We start from the raw sequence: 25,262 nt of genomic DNA on the forward strand, positions 1-25,262 counted from the left end.
TATTAGCCTCCACCACCACCCCAGCAGTGCATTCCAGGCATCTAACACTCTCTGTGCAAAAAGAACCTACCTCTGACATCTGCACATAAAAAGAATTTAACCTCTAGACTGGCATTCAACTAAACATGCAGGATTGCAAGTTTGATGCAAAATCAATTCAAAATAATTTGAGTACTTTATGGTGAGAATTACTGCAATCTTATATAAGGGAATTCTTACATAATTAGTGTAGTTAGCCAGTGATAATGGTAGAAGCTGCTAGTACAATGCCAAAATTGTGACAAGCCACCTGCTTCTGAATGTGGAAAATGCCAGATAAAGTATAGTAAATGCAACAAACACAAAATGCTGGAGTAACTCAGCGCTTCAGGCAGCATTTAAGGAAAGGAATACACAGTCAATGTTTCAGGCCAAGACCCTACATCAGCACTCTAGATGAAAGTAAATGTAATTTACTTTTTCACAGAGAAGGAATAACTAAACCGAAGACCCAATAGCATGGAATTAGCTTCCCCAAGGATGACAGAGATCAATGAGTTAAACAAATTTTTTAACAAACCTCTCTGCTGTTGACACCTACGTCTATTGCATCCCGCTCAAACACTCTGAGCTGAAGGAAAAGATCCAGTTTGATCTTGCGCTCCTGAAACAGATCTTCCATTTGACCCTGGGCTTCATCGAGCTGTTGAAGAACACTCTCTATGTGATTAATAGAGCTGTTGTGTGGTGTCTTGTTGCTTGAAATGGCAGAATCCCTATTAACAAAAGAGAATATACTAAATGAGGCAGATAGATGTACAATGACTAAACTTTTGACTACTTTTGGGGGCAAAAATCTTCAAATATTTTGGAGATGCTGCAACTTAACAGATCTTCCGTTTGGTACCCAATTCCCCTCTTCTGAGTTTGGGATGAGTGATTCGCTCTTCTTTTCTGTGCCTGTGAATTGCAGGCACAGAATCCTGGTTTGATGGTTGAATTCGTCAAGGAATTTATTTTGCAGATATCACATACTCCTTGCGATGGAGAAAATACTGATTTCCCTCATATTTTTCCAAATCACATTAACATTTCCAATTTTGAAAATAATTATATCCATTGCCTTTCTACAATTGAGCTGTTGATTTGATTCTATTGGTTTGTTTCATTATTTCTAATACAGTGAAAATTACTTCATTTCCTGCATTAATGATGGAAGATGACCTAATATTAGATCTTCATATTAAATGAAAGGTGACTTAAATTAAGTCAATTACTCAGAAAATTATTTGGATTTTATTAACTTCTTTTGCATCAAAGATTTAAGCAGACCATCATGAGAAGAAAAAATCCATTTGCTTATTATATTTAAGTTCAATAAGAATATAAAAGGTGGATTTTTACTATTCCTTACCTAATGATGATATTGGTAAATTGCCATCTTTCAGCATTATTTTCAAGCTTAATAGCTTGAAAAATAGCTAATAGCTAAATTAAATGACAATAAACTAGGTGTGATTTTTTTTCAGTCATCTGTATCCTGCCACTAAAACAGGAGAGAGCCGAGCTGTGGAAATGAATGCTAAATTTCGAAGGAATTCAAACCAATGAAACAGCACTGAAAGACAAAAAAAAACTAACAACCGCTTTACCAACCTCAGCTGTTGGATTAGGGCCTCCCCTTCTTTGATGACATTTACTGTTACTTGGAGGGTGGTCTGCTGCTGCTGCCCAAACCGTTTTATCAAGTCCTGCACTGCCTCCACAGATTCAGCATACACATCATCAAGGAGTTCCTTCTGTAAATCCTCCAACCATGTCCAGAGCTGCAAATGTCAGTAACAAATACATTAATAAAACCAAAGATAATCAAACCTCTGACTGAGAAGAAGTTTGAAGAGAAGCTTTCTTGCTTGAAGTTTTCCCATCCCAAACAGGGGTAGCAGATACTGTGTGGGGTCATTAGCTTGCTATACTTTCTGCATTTCTAGCAGCCATTAACAAGTTTTGGAAGATGGCTAGTCATAATTTATTGCAAGGTGATCTTCTGAGGTCCATACATGGATCTTTTTATTGATTACAACATTCAATCAAAAAGGCAAAATGCCCTATTTACTAGAGGGAATTAAATAAACAACCCATTATCACAAAGAGCTTGTGAACTCCTAATACTCTGAAGGCAAACTCTTACAATCAAGTTGTCTTTTCAATACATGCCTGGTGTAGAGCCTCTCCCTTCCCCGATTCAACTAAAGAGGATAAAGTTCAGAGTCCGTAATTCAGATTGCGATTTAATATCAAAACAAACGTCCAGTAAGGTAAATTTCCTGCCTAAACGCCTATATATGGCGTTAGTATTGAACTGATTTTCATCGTTCCAAAATACGCATCATGTCAAGAACTTTCGTGGTAGACACTATTACCCCTTCCTGCAAACAGGCTTGGGATCTAACAATCACTCATTCAGCAGAGCCATATTGCTAATCAGCTTAAAATGCTATTTAAGATCTGAGCCAGCAGATTTGGACACAGTGTTCCAACTGTTACAAATGCCAATCTATCTGCAAAACTCTTCAAAGCTAGTTAGATATTTCTGACAGGAATCAGTGACTGGAATATATGAAATACGAATCACTAGCTAAAGATAAATTGACTTCTCACCTCTTTGACATGTGTATGAAAAGAGACCGACATATCCAATAAAATTTTCCTCTGTTCAACTCTTCGCACAAAGTCCTGAATTCGATCTTCCAGTTGATGGGCTGCCTGGTAAATTTCCTCAGGGTCACACTCGCCGGTCTGAGCCAACTGCTCTGCTGCTTCCAGGAGTTTATCTGCATTAGTATATGTGTTCTAAAGAAGAAAAGAATACTTCTATATTTCCTGCTATCATAGAGCTGAACTTTGTGATATACTATACACAGAATAAAATGTTACCAATTCCCAACGGGAGCTGCTAAGTTTATTCAGATCAATTAATCCGATGCAACAAATTGGTTGCTTAAGAGACCTGGGAAGTATCTGAAACATCAAAGTTTTCATATGAAACACAACAAGTTATCTTCTCATTTTAATAATGGGTGAATGCTATGTTTTCAAATGCTGTTACTCTATAGAATGACAGGTTTCAATCTGCATAGTATGCTAAGTAATTCAAATCAAATATGTTTAGTTGATACCTATTGAAGTTGCTGGATGATTGGGTGAGATGCATTATTAGTTGTGTAATGAAATGTACCTCTGGCACCCTATATACACACAGCTTATATGTTAATGTGTAAAGGTGTGAGAGTGCATGTGTGAACGCACAAGCACGTAATTGCTAATGAGAGCATATTTGAGAGTGAGTGTTGGATTGTCATTGCATGAAAACAAATGAGTGTGGCACAATGTGCACGTGTATGGCAGAAAGACTCATCTTGAGTGTGTGAGCATTCATGAAAAAGCATGCGCATGGGAAATAGATCAAGTATACATGCAACAGGCAAGAGACAGAACAACCTGTACTTAATTCATAAAGGGGTACCTAGTAAAGGATATAGGTGACCCCCCGTAGTATAGGAGGGGCTGGGTTCCGACAACATGGGTTATTGCATGTTCTATATGCAACTTTCTGTAACACAACACCTGCATCATCTGTGCAAATGTCAAGAAATGTGAGTTGAAAAAAATCAGTTCTGTCGATTTACTTACACTTCCCTCTCATAAATTTTGTGACTGCAGCTTTTATTCTGTATCTCAAGTTTCTGAGTAGTGACTCAGGAATTCTGTAAGAGTGAATTTATTTAACCTGAAATGCTGTAAGGCAAGAACTGCCTGTACACACTTTATGTTTGGAAATTATTCTTAAAAAAAACATCTATATGAAAGAAAATAGTTTTTTATGATGCTGCTTAACACATATAATATTGATCATTTAAAAAAAAACCTCACAAAAATACACGGTAGCTTCTTTAAATTTGCTTTGCATATACAGTTTTATGCAAAAGTCTTAGGCACATACAGTGGCATGCAAAAGTTTGGGCACCCCTGGTCAAAATTTCTGTTACTGTGAATAGTTACGTGAGTAGAAGATGAACTGATCTCCAAAAGTCATAAAGTTAAAGATGAAACATTCTTTTCAACATTTTAAGCAAGATTAATGTTTTTTTTTGTACAATTTTAGAGTGAAAAAAAAGAAAGGAGCACCATGCAACAGTTTGGGCACCCCAAGAGATTTGAGCTCTCAGATAACTTTTACCAAGGTCTCAGACCTTAATTAGCTTGTTCACAGTCATCGTTAGGAAAGACCAGGTGATGCAAATTTCAAAGCTTTATAAATACCCTGACTCCTCAAACCTTGTCCCAACAATCAGCAGCCATGGGCTCCTCTAAGCAGCTGCCTAGCACTCTGAAAATTAAAATAAATGGTGCCCACAAAGCAGGAGAAGGCTATAAGTAGATAGCAAAGCATGTTCAGGTAGCTGTTTCCTCAGTTCGTAATGTAATTAAGAAATGGCAGTTAACAGGAACGGTGGAGGTCAAGTTGAGGTCTGGAAGACGAAGAAAACTTTCCGAGAGAACTGCTCGTAGGATTGCTAAAAAGGCAAATCAAAACCCCTTTTTGACTGCAAAAGACCTTCAGAAAGATTTAGCAGACTCTGGAGTGGTGGTGCACTGTTCTGCTGCACAAATATTACCTTCATTAAAAAGTCATCAGAAGAAAGTCTTTCCTGCGTCCTCACCACAAAATTCAGCATCAGAAGTTTGCAAAGGAACATCTAAACAAGTCTGATGCATTTTGGAAACAAGTCCTGTGGAGTGAAGTTAAAATACAACTTTTTGGCCGCAATGAGCAAAGGTATGTTTGGAGAAAAAAGGGTGCAGAATTTCATGAAAAGAACACCTCTCCAACTGTAAAGCACGGGGTGGATCGATCATGCTTTGGGCTTGTGTTGCAGCCAGTGGCAAGGGGAACATTTCTCTGGTAGAGGGAAGAATGAATTCAATTAAATGCCAGCAAATTCTGGAAGCAAACATCACACCATCTGTAAAACAGCTGAAGATGAAAAGAGGGTGGCTTCTACAACAGGATAATGATCCTAAACACACCTCAAAATCCACAATGGACTACCTCAAGGTGAAGGTTTTGCCATGGCCCTCACAGTCCCCCAACCTAAACATCATTGAATATCTGTGAATAGCCTCAAAAGAGCAGTGCATGCAAGATGGCCAAAGAATCTCACAGAACTAGAAGCCTTTTGCAAGGAAGAACGGGCAAAAATCCCCCAAACAAGAATTGAAAGACTCTTAGCTGGCTACTGAAAGCGTTTACAAGCTGTGATACTTGCCAAAGGGGGTGTTACTAAGTACTGACCATGCAGGGTGCCCAAACCTTTGCTTTGGACCCTTTTCCTTTTTTGTTATTTTGAAACTGTAAAAGATGGAAATAAAAAAGTATTCTTGCTCAAAATATTAAAGAAATGTGTCATCTTTAACTCTATGCTTTTTGGAAATCAGGTTATCTTTTACTCACTTAGCTATTCACAGTAACAGAAATTTTGACCAGGGTGCATGCCACTGTATATATAGCTAGGGTACCTAAGACTTTTACACAGTATTGTAGTAATTTTACACACTGCACTGTACTGCTGCTGCAAACAAAAAACAAATTTCATGACATATGTGAGTGATGATAAACCTAATTCTGATATGGTTCTCTATTATGGACTCTGAGTTGGAAGTGGGCAGGGAGAGGGAAAAAACAGTTGGGAAAAGGGGAAAGGAGAGGGGAGGGAGTGAGAAGCACCAAAGAGACATTCTGTAATGATTAATAAACCAACTGTCAGAATCAAATGACTGTCAGAATCCCCTGCCTCTGGTACTCCTTCACTTCTACCTGTCCCACACCCCTCCCACAGTGCTCCACCATCACCATTCCCAACATCCCTTGCTCCCGTTAGATTTACAAACTTGCTCTCCACTCCATATTGACAAATGCAGTACTGTGCAAAAGTTTTATGCACCCTAGCTATATATATGTGCCTAAGACTTTTACACAGTACCGTGCATTCACTATCATAAACAAACATCTGGAACTGAAAATCATCAGTCACTGGTGATGGACTAATAGTGGGAATCTGCACTAACATTTGCAGTGATGATACATAGTATGCTTAGAAATCAAATCTCAAAGTTATTAAGAAGTTATTAATGCAACACCAGTCTACATCATTAACACTGAGAGTTTATGGAGCAAAATATTAGACCAAGAACCCAGAAACTGACCGTTTAAATTCCTATACTGTCTGTTATTAAATAGATTTCACAAATCTGGCAACATGTGGGCTAGCCAAACCAAAATATAAACCTTGCTGCATTTCTGTTAACCACTAGAGAGTCTGTAGATGCTGGAAATCTTCAGCAACAAGTTGCTGGAGGAACTCAGCAAGTCAGGCATCATCTGTGGAGGGAATAAGCCACCCATGTTCTTTTTAGCTTTTGATTTTCTACTGTTCTTTCCATCCCTACTCTATTCAAATACAAATGATACTGGTGCCCCATTGCCTGCTTGAGGCCTACTAATCCACTCAATATAAATAATGAATCCCATTAAATTCTTATACTGGAAAAAGATTAACTGTCCCCACGTCACAGTCTTTAATCACTCTTATAATCCTTGAACACCTTTTCGAAAATTAACTGATTTAAGTTTGTGTGTTTGAATGTTTATTCTTCTGCTGAACAGGGGCAATAACATCAAAGTGTCTGCTCTTATAAGAAGGATTGAGAACAGTCAAAAACAAATGCAAGTTGATAAGGGAAAGGTGATATTGATTTGTAAATATTGAGTAAAAAAGGGATTTTTAAAAATCCTTGCACGTGTACAGCAACTTCTACATCCCCTTTGGAACATTGGTACATGCTTTAGACTCCAATGCTGTCAAGTATCAGCTCAGCAGGAATTACAACCCTCAATAATTGTGCTATCAAACTGATTGAAGAGTCCATCAAATTAATTAATTCTCACAGACAGAGTAAAGGGAATTAACTGCTAATTAACTTTAAAAATATCATTTATAATACAATGAACGAATGAATAGTAGAAAACACATGAAAACTAAAATCTCATAAATAATCTGAAATTATAAGTTGTTGAAACATTCATGGAGTTATAATAAATTTTTATAAAATTAGTTTCTTCTGATGCCAGATATTGAGCTCTAGCTTTAAGTTTAAAGATTAAGCTTTATTTGTCAAATGTACATTGAAACATCAAAACAGTGACATGCCACTTGTCGCCATGCTTCTGGCACTAACATTGGCTGCCCCAATTTACTAACCCTGACCTGCATGTCTTTGGAATGTGGAAGGAAACTGGAGCACCCAGAGGAAACCCACACAGTCACAGGGAGAACATACAAACTCCTTACAGTCAGCAGCAGGAATTGAATCCCGATTGCTATAAGGCATCATACCATAGCTGCACTACCATGCCAATATTCAGTGAGAATGATGACTCAGAAGACCATTTAAAAATGCACAAATGAGTAAGAACATTTTTCAATGAATTTCACTGCAGGAATAGCTCGTACATGGCAAAATATCATGTAATTTCAAGTGAAAAACACTGTAAATGGCCCGATGGAAACCTGGAACTCACACATGAAACATTCCTGTATGGATAATGTTGATTGCTTAATTTAAATTGGACTGGTTTTAAAGAACAAGAGAGCATACCAGGGCAAAATCTTCACCTGACTTTAAGGATTCTGGTCTCCCTTACTTATCATCAGACTGATGGGGAGGAATTGTGTGAGTTAGGTGAGTAGTTCTGGTTCAGTTTTGTGTTTGGGATATAAAACAACATTTGCAAACAAAAAAGATTAACACAAAGAACAAATAGTGCTTGATTCTGCAGTGTAAGCTTCGAGCAGCACGTGCTAATTTTCTAAGAAAATATACACAAAACACAATGTTCTCTCTGGAGTTGTTGACTGATTTGTGGTGTATTTCCAGCTTTTGCCACTTTTGTTTCCATTTTCTGGCACATGCTGTTTTTTCCCCTCTACTGAGCAGTATTGTGCCACTTATCAGAGTTTATGTTTCAACATAGGAAAAGAACTTCACAGCATAAACTACAGAATACTCATGCTGAGAGCAACTATACTGATCAACAAAGTACCCGTTTGTAACTGAATAAAAACTGAGCTTTGGCAAAGACAGTCAATTCCTTGTGACACTCACACGTCACCAATTTAACATATAACATCAATCAGATGTAACCACTGCATAATACTCAGTTAGCCTCAAACAAAATGTAAAATCTAGACAAAATTCAGTTTTCCAAATAAACATGGCAGAATGAAATTTATTGATAGGAATAGGAATAAAGAAAAGGAAAAAATGCAAAAGCCAGGGATTGAACAGAAACAGAATAAGCTGGAATAGCATACCAATGTCAAAGAAACAGGAAAAAAATCTTTCTTAGTTTGTGACATTTTCTACTTTTTGTCAAAATTAACTTTTTTTTGACATCAGCTAGTGGTTAATCAAAATACAAATTCATGTTAAGCAAATTACAAGCATCTGTTTCAATAACCTAAGCCCAACATCCATTAGGTGGTGCTGTACTAATAAAGCAACTTCTTCAGAAACAGCAAATGCGTAAACTTGGCCATAGAAAAGATTTCCAAATGCTTTATGTCAGGGCCCAGTCGAGAGCTCTGTAAGATGCCAGGCAGAATCTGGTGAAGAGTTGTGCAAGCAATTCATGGTAGCCTCACATCACAGAATTATCAGATGACATAAAACTGAGAATAGAAGAATTATGATTTTGGAAATGCAAAGGGTTGTGAATACACAACTATGAAATCTTGATTTAAAACTCAAACTACAGGTCATGATGTCTAACTGTAAGAACACACAAATATAGATTAAAAATGACCATGTATTCAATCAAGCTAAAATTACATAGAACCAGAGCATAATACAGTGTAATTTCTACTTGGATAAGTTCAGCTCATCGGAGCTGTTTCATCTCCAGTCTTATTAACTTGCTTTTAGTCATGTAGACCTAAAATTACTTTGTATTCAAATAACATCCAATACCTTTTTGAAAGCTAACCCTGTATCCAGTTTCACTATTATTTCAGTAGAACATTCCAGATCAAAATGATGTGAGCATAATTATTTTATTTTCATTGCATTACTATTTATTTTTAAGCTAAAGATTTTAAATTTGCCTCTCTTGATAGTTTATTTCCAAGTTCATAAAAACAGCTATTAACTTTTCAAACAGCAAGGAATTTACATTGATCAACAATTAATTCAATATATTCTCCTAGAATGTTTTTCCTCCTTCAGTATTCATATCTCTCTTCACAAACTCATGGTTTCACTACTGGGGAAGATGATGCCTGTATGCACTTCAGAATCTCATCGTTAAACTAAAGGAGATACCTTGAGTTTTAGTCATTGTCTAAATCTTAGAGTACATTGTAACTTTATTTGGGAACACATCGCCAGGAGCTAAGTTTTTCTGCTTGCTTCAGTTATCACCACTCCTAAAAACTTCTTTTTCTTCAGCATTTAACCGGTCAAGACAGCACCAGCGAACAACACAAGCTTATTGAACCTATTTGGCCCTCCCCCAAGACCCCAGACACCAGAGATGAGGGGCAGAGTCATCTCAAAACGGCAAGGAAGATTGAAGCATCAAGGTGAATGTGGACGGGGTCAGCCATGGCTCCAAATGGAGGAGTTCAAACCTGGGTTGGTGGTCAGCGTTGAGGTGAATTTGGAGGGGGCCACATTCGGACCTGGATCAACATCGTTTGGACCCGGGTCAGTGGTCAGCGTCGAGGTGAATACAGAGGAGGTCAGCAATGGCTCCCAACAGAGACAGTCACCAGACGGATCAGCGCACACAGCCCTGGATCGACAGTGTCCAGATTTGGAGCCTGGTCAGCAGCCACTCTTTACACACAACTGAACTTGTATGGCTTTTAGATAGATAGATAGATACTTTATTCATCCCCATGGGGAAATTCAACTTTTTTTCCAATGTCCCATACACTTGTTGTAGCAAAACTAGTAACATACAATACTTAACTCAGTAAAAAAATATGATATGCATCTAAATCACTATCTCAAACAGCATTAATAATAGCTTTTAAAAAGTTCTTAAGTCCTGGCGGTTGAATTGTAAAGCCTAATGGCATTGGGGAGTATTGACCTCTTCATCCTGTCAGAGGAGCATTGCATCGATAGTAACCTGTCGCTGAAACTGCTTCTCTGTCTCTGGATGGTGCTATGTAGAGGATGTTCAGAGTTTTCCATAATTGACCGTAGCCTACTCAGCGCCCTTCGCTCAGCAACCGATGTTAAACTCTCCAGTACTTTGCCCACGACAGAGCCCGCCTTCCTTACCAGCTTATTAAGACGTGAGGCGTCCCTCTTCTTAATGCTTCCTCCCCAACACGCCACCACAAAGAAGAGGGCGCTCTCCACAACTGACCTATAGAACATCTTCAGCATCTCACTACAGACATTGAATGACGCCAACCTTCTAAGGAAGTACAGTCGACTCTGTGCCTTCCTGCACAAGGCATCTGTGTTGGCAGTCCAGTCTAGCTTCTCGTCTATCTGTACTCCCAGATACTTGTAGGTCTTAACCTGCTCCACACATTCTCCATTAATGATCACTGGCTCCATATGAGGCCTAGATCTCCTAAAGTCCACCACCATCTCCTTGGTCTTGGTGATATTGAGACGCAGGTAGTTTGAGTTGCACCATATCACAAAGTCCTGTATCAGTTTCCTATACTCCTCCTCCTGTCCATTCCTGACACACCCCACTCCTCGTTTACAGATGAAAAGATGTTTCCAATATTCTGAGATTTATGTGATCATTGGACTGTACTTTATATCGGTTTCCTTCAGGTGTGTGTGTGTGTGTGTGTGTGTGTGTGTGTGTGTGGTTGTTTGATGTTACTGTTGCTATTCTTTTCTGCGAGTGAGGGAGTCGGGCATTGTTATTATCACTGTTCTTTATAGCATTTAAGGGGGGGGTCAAGGATTGTTTTGTCACTTTTCTCTGCGTGGGATTGTTACTGTCACTTTTTTTCAGCAGGGTGGGGATTCTGGGATCTGCGAGTGCTGTTACATTTCTTTTTTGTGCAGGGGTGAGGGGAGTTGATGTCCTTTCTTTCATCAACTCCACGTTCTTTCTGTACTTCCTGACTATCTGGAGTTGTTTTCTACATGCATACTTTGACAATAAAATGAACATTTGAACCTTTTTATCCAGGTTTTACTGTTCTTATTTCTGCTTTAAATACTCCACAAGTAATGGGAGTACTGCACTGACAGAACTGAAGCTTTGGATCCAAATAATTTCAACTGTGGGTTGCAATGGTTAGTTAAGTCAAAGGGCCATAAGTTTCATAGTATTAAAGTTCTTCAGGGTAAATCAGCAGCTTTGATCAATTTGTTGCCAAAGCACAGATGAAGAACTTGAAGTTCAGGATTGTGTTTCTCAAATGTGATTCAAAATATCTGGTCACTATAGTTACATAACAGCGAAGCCCTAGTCTTCGCTAAGTTCCTCGTCACAGATGGGAAAAATAACTGCTTTTTACTTTACTCATTATCCGGTACTCACACAGTTCCATAGTTACAATATACCTTTGAATGGCAGTGCAACTTTATGGCTTTTGTTAACTTCTATTTTTATTAGTCTTTCATACGGATGAGTATTAGATATATTGCTTGTGCTGGCAACATTCTGCATCTGTGGCATTTTCTATTCTTGGTCTTCCCACAGTTCACTGTACTTCAGTAAAGGAAGGTGTGCTGCTTCATTCTTGGCAGCTTGCACCAAAATAGTTGCAAGGATTCATACGAATGGCAGCTTAAATGTTATTTGATCAGTGCCTGTTCTCTACTGATTTAGATAATTTTTTATTGTTGTTTCTCTAATCTAATAGAGTAGTTCTAAGTAATATAGTTTGTTCAGTTTTGGTAAGCTTTAGCAAGCTGATCTATATACAAAAAGAAACATAAATCTGAAATTAAAAAAGGTAGTTACAAATGCTGTTAATTAGATAATGAGTTGGGAAGGGTCGATCAGAAATGATATAGCAACAGATTCTAAAACAAATTAAAATGAAGATGTGGAAAGTAATTGTTAGATATTATACACTGGGCAATCAGGAAAAAAAGAAAACTTCAGTTCTGAAAGACAGCTTAAAAGTATGTGGCCTAAATAACTTTTATAAAATGTATCAGGTTTAAGGAACAAGGAGGAAGAATGTATAAAACAATTCAGCAGGTAACACAGTAATCTGTTTTTGTAAACTGGAAAATTAACTCAACAGGTAATAAAGAGTACAGAAGTATAGAGAATTTGGGTGAAGGGAAGGAGGAACAACACTGATGAATTTGCCTTTTTGGTAATAATGTAATGAATGTAACAAGCATATAGCTTGTTTTTGATGGTCAATAAGGAACAGAATGAAAAGCTTGTATGGGATTCTTTTATTTATTTTATTTAGAGATCGAGCACAGTAACAGGCCCTTCTGGCCCAAAGAACCTGCACTGCCCAATTACACCCATGTGACCAATAAACCTTGGAAGCCACACATCTTTGGAACGTGGGAGGAAATAAACATGGTCTCAGGAAGAACATACAGACCCCTTATAGACAGCAGTGGAACTGAACTGGGTCACTGACACTGTAATATGGTCATGCTAAGCACTGCACTACCATGTCATTCCTGTTCTGTTAACAGTATAGTGGCAATTTATGTTCATAAAGAGATTATTGTGTGAAAACATTTCTGTGGTTTCAGTGATACATTTCAACTTACATAAAGATTGGAATAAACAAACAAGTTCCTGTCAAAAAGGTGTGCATGGATACTAGTGTGCTTATAATTTTTTCCAATAATATATTCTGCCACTTCCCAGCTGCTAACAGAAGCCTATATATAGTTCCCATCTGTCTTAAACCATTTTCTGTTTTATTTTCTAAGTCTTAGCACAACAAAAGGGGACACTGAAAGCAGAAGGAATGAGGTTATGCTCCAATTTTACATAAAGCCTTGGTCCGACCTCAGCTGCAATAGCGCAGCCATTCTGATCACTTAAGCTATATGAAGGATGTGACAGTGCTTGGGAGGGAGGGGGTGTGGAGGAGACTTATAGACATTTTGCTTGGGGTGGAGCAGTTCACTTATGAAGAGAAGCCAGGTCTTGTCTCCCTATTGTAGAGGTTAAGGAGGAACATACAAAATGATAAGGTGACATCTATTATCACTAGGGTAGACTGCAGGTAACTTCTCTCCACGAGGGGTAGATGATGCTAGAGAACATCTGTTTAGGAGAAGTGGGAAGAGATTCAGAGAAGTTATGAGGAGCACCTTCTTTACCCAGAGAAGCAAGTACATATGTAGGAGGGCGGCACAGTAGAACAGCAGGTAGCGCAGTGCTTTGCAGCGTTAGGTGCAAGATCAAGTTCAACTCTCACCAGTGCTGGTAAAGAGTTTGCAGGGTTATTGAGCTGTGGGAATGCTACGTTGGCACCAGAAGGCCTTACCCAATGATGTGACAACACTTCTGGGCTGCCTTCAGCACCTCTTGGACTGTGTTGTTCACTGACGCAAAACAACATATTTCACAGTATTTTTCAATGTACGTATAACAAATAGAGTAATCTTTAAAAAAAATCTCTGAAAAGAATTTATGTGCATGAAATATATTTCCTGGGAGATTGGTTGAAGGACGGTTACCTATAGCATTTAAAATAAGAGTTGTTTACATGAAGACTTGAGTTGCACCAACAGTTAAAGGTGACTTACAAAGAATTTTAATCTTCCACGCCAGTTCTGTATAACCTCTCGGGAAGTGATGTTCTGAAGAACATGGTGTGTAAAAGCATCATGCGTGTTAGATTTATAAATCTGAGGTTTGCTACATCTGTTTATACATCAGAATCAGGTTTATTAACTGCTCCAAAACATTTAATTGCAGATGATGTGCTTAACAACCTAGAGCTTTCATAAAGTGAAATTCGTTGCTCTATGGCAACAGTACAGTGGTGGGGTGGAAATACATTTCTACTAAAGGAGGTATAAGGTGATCCTTCCCTCTGCTAGCCTTGGGCAAGGTATAGCACCTGCTTAGCTCTCCGATCAGAGTCACATGAGGCCATGAGAGCAGGTGGTGGATGGTCATGTGAGAGGCTGGTGTATATCACAAGTCACTGATGCCAGGTAGAAAATCTCTGAAGAGCATTGATAAGGGCTGGGGTCAACCACCATGTAAAGACACTGCCCAGAAGAAGGTAACAGCAAACCACTTCTGCAGAAAAGCCTGTCAAGAGCAATCATGGTCAATAGACCATGACCACCATTGTCATACTGACACAGCTCATAATGATGACGACAGTGCAACACATTAAAAAAAGTACTATAACTTGCAAAATATATTTTTAAAAAATAATTAACGCGAACGAAGAGCAAAATAGTGAGAGAGTATTTATGAAATCCAATGGCAGAGTGGAAGAAGCTGTTCCTAAAACATTGAGTGTGTGGTTAACATGCAGATTGCCAGTAGCATTGTCCAGAATGGTGGATTTTGCTGTGAATTTCCCACCATGCTACTTCAACTAATGAGACCAATTTGCCCCAGTGACAGATTGGGGTTTGGGAAATAAATCATGTGCTTGTGATGACTGATGAGGAGTGTATCATTGGATGTAGATTGGGGTTTATGGGAAAATGGGTAAAGCCTGCAATAAACAAAGATAGGTTTGCAGAAAGATATTTTCAGGACCATTCAAAGGCAATCAAGTCCACTTCACGGTTGTATTTCCTGACACTGTCCCAGATATAGGTGAGTTCTTATAATTACATTGAAGACACCACCCATAAAAGACCATTTGTGTGTTTAAGGCCCATATCATTCACAATTAATACATTCCCTCTATAATATTGTGTAACTGCAAACTGACATCAATTGGAATTTCTATGTCACTGTAAGCACATAATACAAAGCTTCCAAAAGCAGTCAACTTCAACAGGAAGAGGAAAATTAGAGGGGGGGGAAATAAAGCCCGAAGCAAAATGGAGAGAATCGTTAATGTTTAGGGATGTCAGAATTAGCAGAGGGAAGGAAGACAGAATTGTCTTTAACTAAGTCCAAAGCCTGAACTAAATCATAAAAGGTTAAAATCAAAATCTGGTTGATATTAAATATATGGTGCATATTTGAGAACTTGAACAATATTAGTTATGAGAGGAGGAAATTTTTATTGCTCAGATCATGTTCTGGAGCTCACTGTATAAAAAGTGGTGCAGACAGTAACTGTCATCACATTTAGAAAGTACCTAGCAGAGCTCAAATTGGGTCATGCCTAAACAGCTACTCACTGCAAACTCAGAAGTGAAACGAGACTGACGCGTTTCTTCAGCAGGCATGGACACAATGTAAAAAAGGTGTCTTCTTCTAAGGTTCCATAAACTCACCCCTTCTTATTGTAGATAAGTGCACCCAATTAGATTTAAAAATGAGATTTAAGATGTTCTATTGTAAGATTTTAAGCATTGCAAATTGGTTATGAGATCTAAGATATAAATGCTTTGTGGTACCTAAAAATCCTTGTTGATACTATTTTGGATCATGTCTCGCTCTAAAACACATTTTATATTTCACCTCAACTTCAATTTTAGAGGGATTTTTATTCCTTCAGATTATCAACCTGACTTTATCACCTGAGCAATTATTTGAAACCAGAAATTTTGACTATACAGTAAAAGGAAATGATGGGTGCATTTATTCTGATGTGAATTTGTATTAATGTGGGAGGTAAACCAATTGATTTAGAATAGATGAATGCAATTTATAGTACCTCTGGGATAAAGATACAAAGCTATGACTGAAAACACAAACTGCTGGAGGAACTCAGCAAATCAGGCTGCATTTATGAAAGGGAATAAATGGTCGATGTTTCAGGCCAAGACCCTTCATCTGGTCTCACTTATTACCTGCTGGCTTGTACTCCTTCCCCTTTCCCACCTACTTATTCTGGATGAAAGGTCAAAGCCCAAAACGTCACCTGCTCATTCCCCTCCATAGATGCTGCTCAGTTCGTTGAGCACCTCTAGCATTGTGTGTGTGTGTTGCTCTAGATTGCCAGCATCTGCAGAAACTTTTGTGGCAATGACTAAAAATATAGAATTATTACTTGCTCTGAAATCAAGTAGAACATTTTTGTGTTTTTAGTGCTTAAATGTATTTGCTAGCAGTTTTCACTGTGAGCATAATTTGGGCATTAAATAGCTTTAAAAGTTTAAAAGTTTGATTTAATATTCTAATCAACTATATATGCCAGATTTTGATTAATGAGAAGAGCATAATGACAGGTTAACATTTATATTACCTTTACTCTTCATTCTGCATATTTGCACAAACACTACCAAAGTAACAGTGACTGTGAAGTGCATAAAATTAAATGTTGCTGGGGGGGGAGAAGGCATCAAATATCATTGGAAACTATTTCTTGAACTCAAATGAAACAAAGCTAAAATTGAGCAATAAAATTAACCAATGATTTAAATATTTCATCAATGAAATATAAACATATTTAGCAGGAAATAATGTAAAGCAAATTGACATAACATGGGTAATCTCAATCATGTTAAAAACATGTGCTAAATAATAGTACCACTGCACTTTGCCTCACAGATCTTCAATAGTCTTACAGAATCTAAAGAAATACTCAATCTGTGCTACTTACGTAAGACTAACCATTTCAAAATATTTAACTGGAGATTATGCGCTTAACAACCTCAAGCTTTCAAAATTTGAAAACTCACAACAGGAATGTAATTCCAAAAAAATCTAGCAAATAAGAAATGAAACAGCTACTTCTCAGTACCTCAAGAAAATTCATTTTTGGTTTCAGACATGGTTAAGCAAACATGTACTCTTCAACATTGCAATCAATCACTAACATGAGAGTTGAAAAGGACATAACAGCTTATGTTAGAAACCCAAAATAAAAATAAGATAATGCTGCAAATACTCAGCCGGTCGGGTACTACTTACACAGAGAAAAACAGTGCTAATGCTATGGACTGATATCCTTCCATCAGACCGGGGAAAACTTAGAAGCATGGGGGAGGGGTGAGGACAAATGATATAGTGGAGACCAAGTTAAAGTGTAATGCATGCAGTAGTGATGCTGGATAAAAGGATGATGGAGTCTTGTTAACTGCTGATTTGTAGAAAGGAGAGTTAAATAGGAGACAGACAAAGGAGAGAGAGAAAAGTTTATCATTGCAGAAACTGTGAAATACAGAACATCACACTTGCTGGAAACCAGTAAGAATGCTGGAAATATCCAGTTGATTGAGTAGTATCTATGGAACATAAAATAACTGAGGTAATGTTACAGGTCTACGACATCATCAGAAATGGCCAGCTTTGAAGTAAAATAGAAAGGCTGTTTATCTGAAATTACTTAATTCTTTGTTGGGTCCTGAAGCTGTAATGACATTGGTTGCAAGACGAGACACATGTTTCTTCAGCTAAGCTGGGACTTCAATGGATACTGTTAAGAAGCCAAAGATAGAGGGCAGAATGGGAATAGGATGGGGAATTTAAGTGACATGGAACTGGAAACTCAGGATTATTCTTGTAAATAGGACCCTATTCAACAAACAGATAACTGTACATTTAAAAAAAATTTACCTCTTCACCTCTCAGTCTACATGAGCATAGCTTACCTGTGCAACTTCTTCAAAATCTTCATGCCGTTTTTGCAAAGCCCTGGCTCTATGGAGTGATTTTCCTACTCCAGTGTGCTTGCTGAGAAAAGCCTCTCCATGATTTTCAATCCAGTCCAACACCTGAAACATTTAATGAAAGCACACTAAGGAATGAACTTCCAAATATTCTGACCAAATCCAGTCACAATACGAATTTCAGCCATGATCAATATACTCCCAATTTTTCTAATGCATGCAGCCATTGATCAAGACAAAGAATATTATCAGTTAGATGCTTCTTCTTTCACATCTGTTGACATTTTTTGAACTGTCACAATGAAGGTGTAAAAATAATGCCTAGGAAATAACAACTTACATGACTACTGTGGCCTTAACATTGGAAAAAGCCCCAAATTAGTTTAGACTTGATTGTGATCAGATTTTTAAATTTCATTACTTCCAGTAAAAAAAAATCATCATGTTTTTAAAGTTATAACACTTAGCAATTATTTACCTTAATTCGCTTCAGAAACTTCTGGTCAAGGAACTCCCACCGAGGCATTCAGTGAGGAGTTCCTTGATGTTGAAGGATACATTATTCAAACCCAACACTATATTAGACTTCAACACACACAAAATGCTGGTAGAACACAGCAGGCCAGGCAGCATTGATAGGGAGAAGCGCTGTCGACATTTCGGGCCGAGACCCCTCGTGTTTGCACTATATTAGACTTGAAGGGGAATCTAAATCTAATATAGTGCGGGATTTACATAATGCACTGCACCCAGCTTAATGTTCATTTGTATGTCATCCTGTCTTTGGTGGTGAGGTTTCAGATTTGGGAGCCTATTACAAATTATGAGGCAAGTAACTCTGTTGCATTCCACACATAATGTACATTGTAGCCATTGTGCACCAGTAGTAAAGGAAGTGTATGTTTAAGGCTGTGGGTGAATTGCATCTTGCTGGGTCCTGCATGGTGACAAGCTTCCAAAGTTCCAGGGAGAGGAAAAAGTGCTTCCTTACACTCTGAACTTACATCTTACAGATTGTGGAAAGAATTTGAGGAATCAAAATTCAAAGTAAATTTATTATTGAGGTACATATATGTCACCATATACAATCCCAAGATTATTTCCTCACAGGCATGCTCAATAAATCCATAATATAATCACTGAAAGACCACATCAACTGGGCATTCAACCATTGTGGAAAAGACAACAAACTAGGCAAATAAAAGAAGAAATAAATAATAATAATGATGATGATGATGATGATGATGATGATGATAATAACAACAACAACAACAATAATAATAATAATAATAATAATAATAATAATAATAATAAACAAGCAATAAATATCAAGAACATGAGATGCATGAAGAGTCCTTGAAAGTGAGTCTAGAGATTGTGGGAACATTTCAATGATGGGACAAATAAAGTTAAGTAAAGTTATCCCTTTTGGCTCAAGGGTCTGATGGTTGAGGGATAATAACTGTTCCTGAACCTTGTGGTGTGAGTCCTGAAGCTCCTGTACTTTCTTTCTGATGGCAGCAGTGAGAAGAGAGCATGGCCTGGATGGTGGGGGTCCTTGATGATGGATGCTCCTTTCCTGTGACAATGCTCCATGTAGATGGGCCCAATGGTGGAGAGGGTTTTACCTGTGATGGACTGGACAGGTTGTTGTAGGATTAGTCATCCAAGGGATTTGGGGTTTCCATACCAGGCTGTGATGCAGCCCAATCAATATACTCTCCACCGCACATCTATAGAAGTTTGTCGCAGTTTTAAATACCATGCAAAATCTTCCCAAACTCCTAAGGAAGTAGAGGTGTTGCCGTGCTTTCTTTGTAATTGCACTTAGGTGTAGGGCCCAGGGGAGGTTCAATAAAATGATAACACCTAGGAATTTAAAGTTGCTGATCCTCTCCACTTATGACCCTCCAACGAGGACTTGCTCATGAACCTCCTTGCTCCTTGAGCTTGTGGACATTGAGTAAAATTTTGTTACTGAATTTCAACAAAACTACTCAGCCAGATTTTCAATCCCCTCCTATATGCCAATTCATCACCACTGTTAACTTGGCCTAAGACAGTAGTGTCGTCAGCAAACTTGAAAATAGCATTGGAGCTGTGTGTAGCCACACAGTCATAAGTATAAAGCAAGTAGAGCAGGGTGTGAAAAAGCACTCAACCATTGACCTGCCCATGTTGCCAATTGTTAATTCCTGGATATACTACAATTTTGGTGTTTAATATTAGTTAATCCTTCAAAGTTCACGTCAGTTGTTGCTGTGTTAAATCTTTAGGTGATACAGATTTGAAATTGGAATTGGTTTCTTATTGTCACATGTACTGTGATACAGTGAAAAGCTTGTCTTGCATATTGTTCATACATACCAGATCATTAAAACATAGAACACAGCACATTACCGGCCCTACGGTCCACAAAGTTGTGCCAATCATGTAACCCACTCTAGAAACTGCCTAGGATTTCTCTACCGCATTGCCAAGAGCCTTACCATTAATACTTCTGTCTTCAAATTTGACCTATCGAAATAAACCTCTTGACACATATCTGCGTTGAACTCCATCTGCCACTTCTCAGCCCCGTTCTGCATCCTATCAATATCGTGCTATAAACTCTGACAACCTTCCAGACTATCCACAACACCCCAAACTTTTTTGTCAACAGCAAACTTACTAACCCACCCTTCTACTTCCTCATCTAGGTCATTTATAAAGATCACAAAGAGGAGGGGCCCCAGAACAGATCCCTGCAGAACACCCCGGTCACCGTCCTCCATGACGAATATGAACCATCTACAACCAAATTGCACAGTGCATTGAGGCAGAACACGGTAAATCTATAACAAATCAGAATAAAATGTAACCGCACAGAAAATACAGTGCAGCTAAACAATGCCATGCAAGAACATAACAAGGTAGACTGTGAGGTCAAGAGTAATAGGAACCATTTAATAGTCTTATTTAGTAAGGCAGAAGCTGTCCTTGAGCTTGGTGGTACATGACTTCAGGCTTTTATAACTTCTGACTAATGGGAGAGCAGAGAAAAAAAGAGAGTATCTGGAGTGGGCAAGGTCTTTGATTATGGCAACTTTACTAAGGAAGCAAGAAATGTAGTCAGAGTCCAAGGAGGGGAGGCGGGTTTCTGTGATGTGCTGAACTGTGCTCAAAATTCTCTGCAGTTTCATGCAGTCATGTGCAAAGCAGCTATCAAACCAAGCTGTTATACATCCAGATATCTTGCCTTCTATGGCGCGCTAATAAAAGTTAGTAAATGCCAATGAGGACAGGCCAAATATCTCAAGCCTCATGAGGTGGTAGAATCATTGATAAACTTTTTTGTCTGTGGCATCTATGTAGTTGGCCATTATTAATGTTCACTCCTAGGAACTTGAAACTTTCAACCCTATTAACCTCAACACCATTGATGTAGACAGGAGTATATACACTGCATCCCTTCCTGAAGTCAGAATTAGCTAATCTCAATTACACATGGATTAGAGCTTTGTGTCAGTAATACTCAATTGAACCTGCCTCACATGCAGCACGTTTAATCTGCAACAACTGTCAGAAATGAAATGCAACCCGTTCCTCAATTCTTAGTTTACTTTAAAATGGGATTTGCGCTCTCAAGGACAGCCTGAGAAGATGGATGTGAGATGTCACTTTAAATAATTGAAAATGTGGAATCAACAGCTGTGGTTTTCAATAAAGAGGAAAGAAACAATCAATCCCTGTAAAGATTCAAGTACACATCAGTACTTAACCAGTCCTCAATGCACATATCCCTTCTTATTAACTGATGGAAATACTGGACTTAGTTGTATAAATGAAAACTGTCATGCAAGAAGCAAAATATATTGCGGCTGAAAATAATATTCAATCCTTTAACTGAAACTAGTAAATCCTGTCTGTTAGTTTTACATCGATACTAATACAATTTTGGCATTCACCTGATGTACATCTTGTTGAAATACACAAAGCTGGAGTCGCTGGTGAAGTCGAACCTTTCGGTGCTGCCAGATATTTTCCAACTGTCGCTGATGGTGCAGGACCTCATGAATAATATCCAACACATGGTGAACAGCCTTTGAGTAATTGGCTGTTGCCATTAGTGAGTCAGCACTCCCTGGGGTCAGAGGGCGCTGGAGTTTATCCAGCAGAACTTTTCCATCTTGACTCACCTGCACAAGACATTTTGAATGTAAATCATAACTAAAATTGTAAATATAAGCTCACCTTAAGTTAAAAGGAACTAAATTATAAGTCACTGAAAATTCATTTATGCGTCATAATTTTTAACTATTCATTTGCCCTTTATACTAAGCTTTAAAGGAACAACAGCATAATTTCTCTTCCTCTTCTCATGACCTTGCTTATAAAGGTCTTGAGAAGAGGAAGGGACTACTGACAACTAATTCAACCCCAAAAAGCATATGAAGCCAAAGGGGAACTTAGGTGTGAGTGATCAGACTTGCAAACAGAACTGCTTTTTTAAAAGGATTTAAAGGAGAAAATGGTAGAGACATAGTGGGTTTAAAGAAAATCAGAGTACAATCTAGCCAGCTAATGAATGATTACAAGAAATGGGGCATCAAGACAGTGATAAATCAAAGAAATAAAGGGTTTGCAAATTGTTCTGAAGGAAAGCAGCACAAAACATAGCAGATTAAATACAAAATATAAAAAGCTGAGGAAAGCAAACCTACAACCAAAATGTTTTAGTACGGATATTGACAAGAATTGTACAGGGCATAACATGGGAATAAAAATATCCCTGAACTGAGGTGTGCATCAGATAAAAACCGATCAACAAACATTTTTGATTTTAGTTTTGGAGAAAGTTTGGCCTAACCTAGCCTGGATACTAACGAATTACTCAAATGAAGTTAATGACATAAAACAGGGTTTGTACAATAGAAACAGAATACAATTGAAATATGCACAATTGAGGCAAAATCTGTGAAGGGAAAAAATGAAGTTATTTCCTGCTGTAGGGGTGGTGGAAACAAAACTAAACAGTGTCTTGAAATGGAAAGTGGACAGGCACTTGTATTAAATAATTTGAAGGACTTCAAAGAATGGCAGGGGAATTGGATAGGTAAGACTGCTCTACTGGTAGGTCTAGTGGCCCAATGACCTTCTCTGCTGGGAAAATTATCTACGAATCTTAAGTTGTTTCCAAGGTTCAGTGATCACATTTTAGTAGGCAACATGGTATCACAGAGGTTAGCATAGCACTATTACAGCAACAGCAACCTGGGTTCAATTCCACTGCTGTCTGTAAAGAGTATGCACGTTCTCCCCATGAACACGTTTTTGTCCAAGTGCTCTGGTTTCCTCCCACATTCCAAAGATGTACATTAGTAGGTTAGTTGGTCATCTGAGTTATAACTGGGTGGCACAGGCTCACTGAGCTGGAAGAGCCTTTAACAGGGCTGTATCTCTAAATAAAATAAAATCAAAAGCATTGCTTTCTCTAGAGATACTGCCTGACTGTTGTTTCAGCTTTATAGCAACAGAATACTTTTCCCCTTCCAATATTTCAAGCGCTGGTTTGTAAAGGAAGCAGCAGCTGTATACTTCAAATTAATTCTACTCTGATTTTTAAAAATTAGGACAAGCACAAGATGCAGGTTAGCTGCAATACCCTCAACAGCTGAATCAGCTGTAGTTTCTAATGGTGTTTCTTCATTCAAAACAGGTACTTGAGTCTGAGCAATCACAAAATGTAAAAAAATATTCTAAGCAAATCATCCTAGTGTTCATCATTTTAATTCATTTTCTGATCACTTTCACTAATTTTATAAATCTCTTCGCAAGTAGTATTTGTTCCTCCACAAGTTGAGCATGTACACAAATGGGAAAGATTCAACCATCAGGTGAATAAATAATAACTATTTTATAAATATAGTATTTATTTTTCCCCATTATAAAAAGGATAGACAGCATGAATTAACAAACATAAAATTCAAAAAAGAGCTCCAGGAAAGTAGAGACTTGAACATTTCAGGAAAAAACTCTAAAAAACTATTGTGTTTTACCCAGGTTCCTTTTTGTGCCAACAGAGCAAAACCTCCATAAAAATACTTATCCTACAATAATAATGAGAAAGGCCAGATGAACATTAACCATGATTGGGTTGTATAAAATACCAGGAAATTTGGATATAACTAGATCCAGACTAGTACTTCCACTTTTATGGTAATTTTTGAAATTTTCTCAGGCTTTTGTGATATTTTCTTTGTTTTTGAATGCATGGTAATAGCATCAAAAAATTAACATCAGGAAATTTAAAAACATTTTTTCAAATATGATTTTAAAAAAGTACTTTGTGCCTATTGTGCACAAGTGATGACCCTTTAATCATCCAAGATTCCCTGTATAAGAACATCATCAAAAAAAAACCCTATTTCCGGTTTGCTTATGCTGATGTTCTTTGTTTTCTTTTGTATTTTAGAGCTAATGAAATATTCCCTTGCTAATAAATTGTTCCAGAAAACCTTTTATACTGTTGCTTGTCATGATGTCAACAAAACCTGCCTTAAAGGTATCCGAAATTGATTCCTGTATCCTGTCATTTGTTCTGCATTACTTCACTTACCTCAGAGTACGCCAGCGTTATTTGTTCATATAAACCTTGGTGATGATGAATGGAATCTTCCAGATCCTGCAGCTCTGAGGGAAGATCCACTTCTCCACAGGCCTTACACCAAGAGTCCACATTACTCATATACTGGAAATAAAAGTTCACGGTCAACAATAGAAGACTTCAGCTGACTTTGGTCTGAAAATCTTTTGACTAACTTGGTCCAAAAACTTTTATGACTGACTGCATAACTTGCATATAATTAGGCCTTACACAAATTGACTTCAGGTACAATATATTAAATGTAGTTTCGAACAAAGTTCCTTAAGGTTGTTGTAACCGGGGTGGAAGTGGGGATAAGCTCTCACTACCTATTAAATGTTCCCAATGGCATGCATCTCGAATATCCTCTGACCACCAAGTCCAACTCCTGGTCTACATAGGTGGCTTAACTACCGGTACTAAGCCCAGAGGAACCGTTTCTACTGACAGAAGAAGGGGCAAAGGCGTGCTACTGGCCCCTTAAAACCAGACGGGGCCCGTCAGCCGTAATTGACAATTCATCTAGAGTCGTGTAGAATTTGTAGTCCATGAACATGATACCACAAAAATAAAGAATTTCAAAAAATTATTATTTTCTATTTACATAGGATGTACAAAAGAAAATTAGCCCAGTAGGCCCGATTAATTCATGCTGGCTTAACCCCGTTCCTCCCTCATCTAATTCTATTAGTGGAAACCACTGTTCCCTTCTCCCTTGTATGCTTGTTCAGCCTCAGCTCAAATGAACTAAATTACTGTTCAGCCATTCTCTACGGTAGCAACTTTACACCCTCATCACTGCTCAAGTGTTGCTTCTGAATCTCCAGGTAAATTTCTTAGTGACTACCTTATACTGATGGCCTCTACT

The 25,262-nt window shown here is 38.0% G+C and overlaps 1 protein-coding gene across 8 annotated transcripts in view; it reads right to left on the reverse strand.

The window, feature by feature from the left end:
* Positions 1-25,262, reverse strand: part of LOC140713799 (triple functional domain protein) — a 329,694-nt gene that overhangs the window by 160,493 nt on the left and 143,939 nt on the right. For 6 of the 8 annotated variants that reach the window (XM_073024338.1, XM_073024336.1, XM_073024341.1 and 3 more), the window contains exons 8-13: positions 24,368-24,499; positions 21,717-21,947; positions 17,752-17,874; positions 2,641-2,832; positions 1,636-1,805; positions 560-755 (exon numbers count right to left, since the gene is read on the reverse strand). In XM_073024338.1, the coding sequence (XP_072880439.1) occupies positions 560-755; positions 1,636-1,805; positions 2,641-2,832; positions 17,752-17,874; positions 21,717-21,947; positions 24,368-24,499 (1,044 nt within the window). The remainder of the gene's footprint in view (positions 1-559; positions 756-1,635; positions 1,806-2,640; positions 2,833-17,751; positions 17,875-21,716; positions 21,948-24,367; positions 24,500-25,262) is intronic. The other 2 variants (XM_073024339.1, XM_073024337.1) reach the window with 1 other exon arrangement.

This window comes from Hemitrygon akajei, chromosome 20, assembly GCF_048418815.1.
Source record: "Hemitrygon akajei chromosome 20, sHemAka1.3, whole genome shotgun sequence".
In the NCBI taxonomy this organism is placed as follows: Eukaryota; Metazoa; Chordata; class Chondrichthyes; order Myliobatiformes; family Dasyatidae; genus Hemitrygon; species Hemitrygon akajei.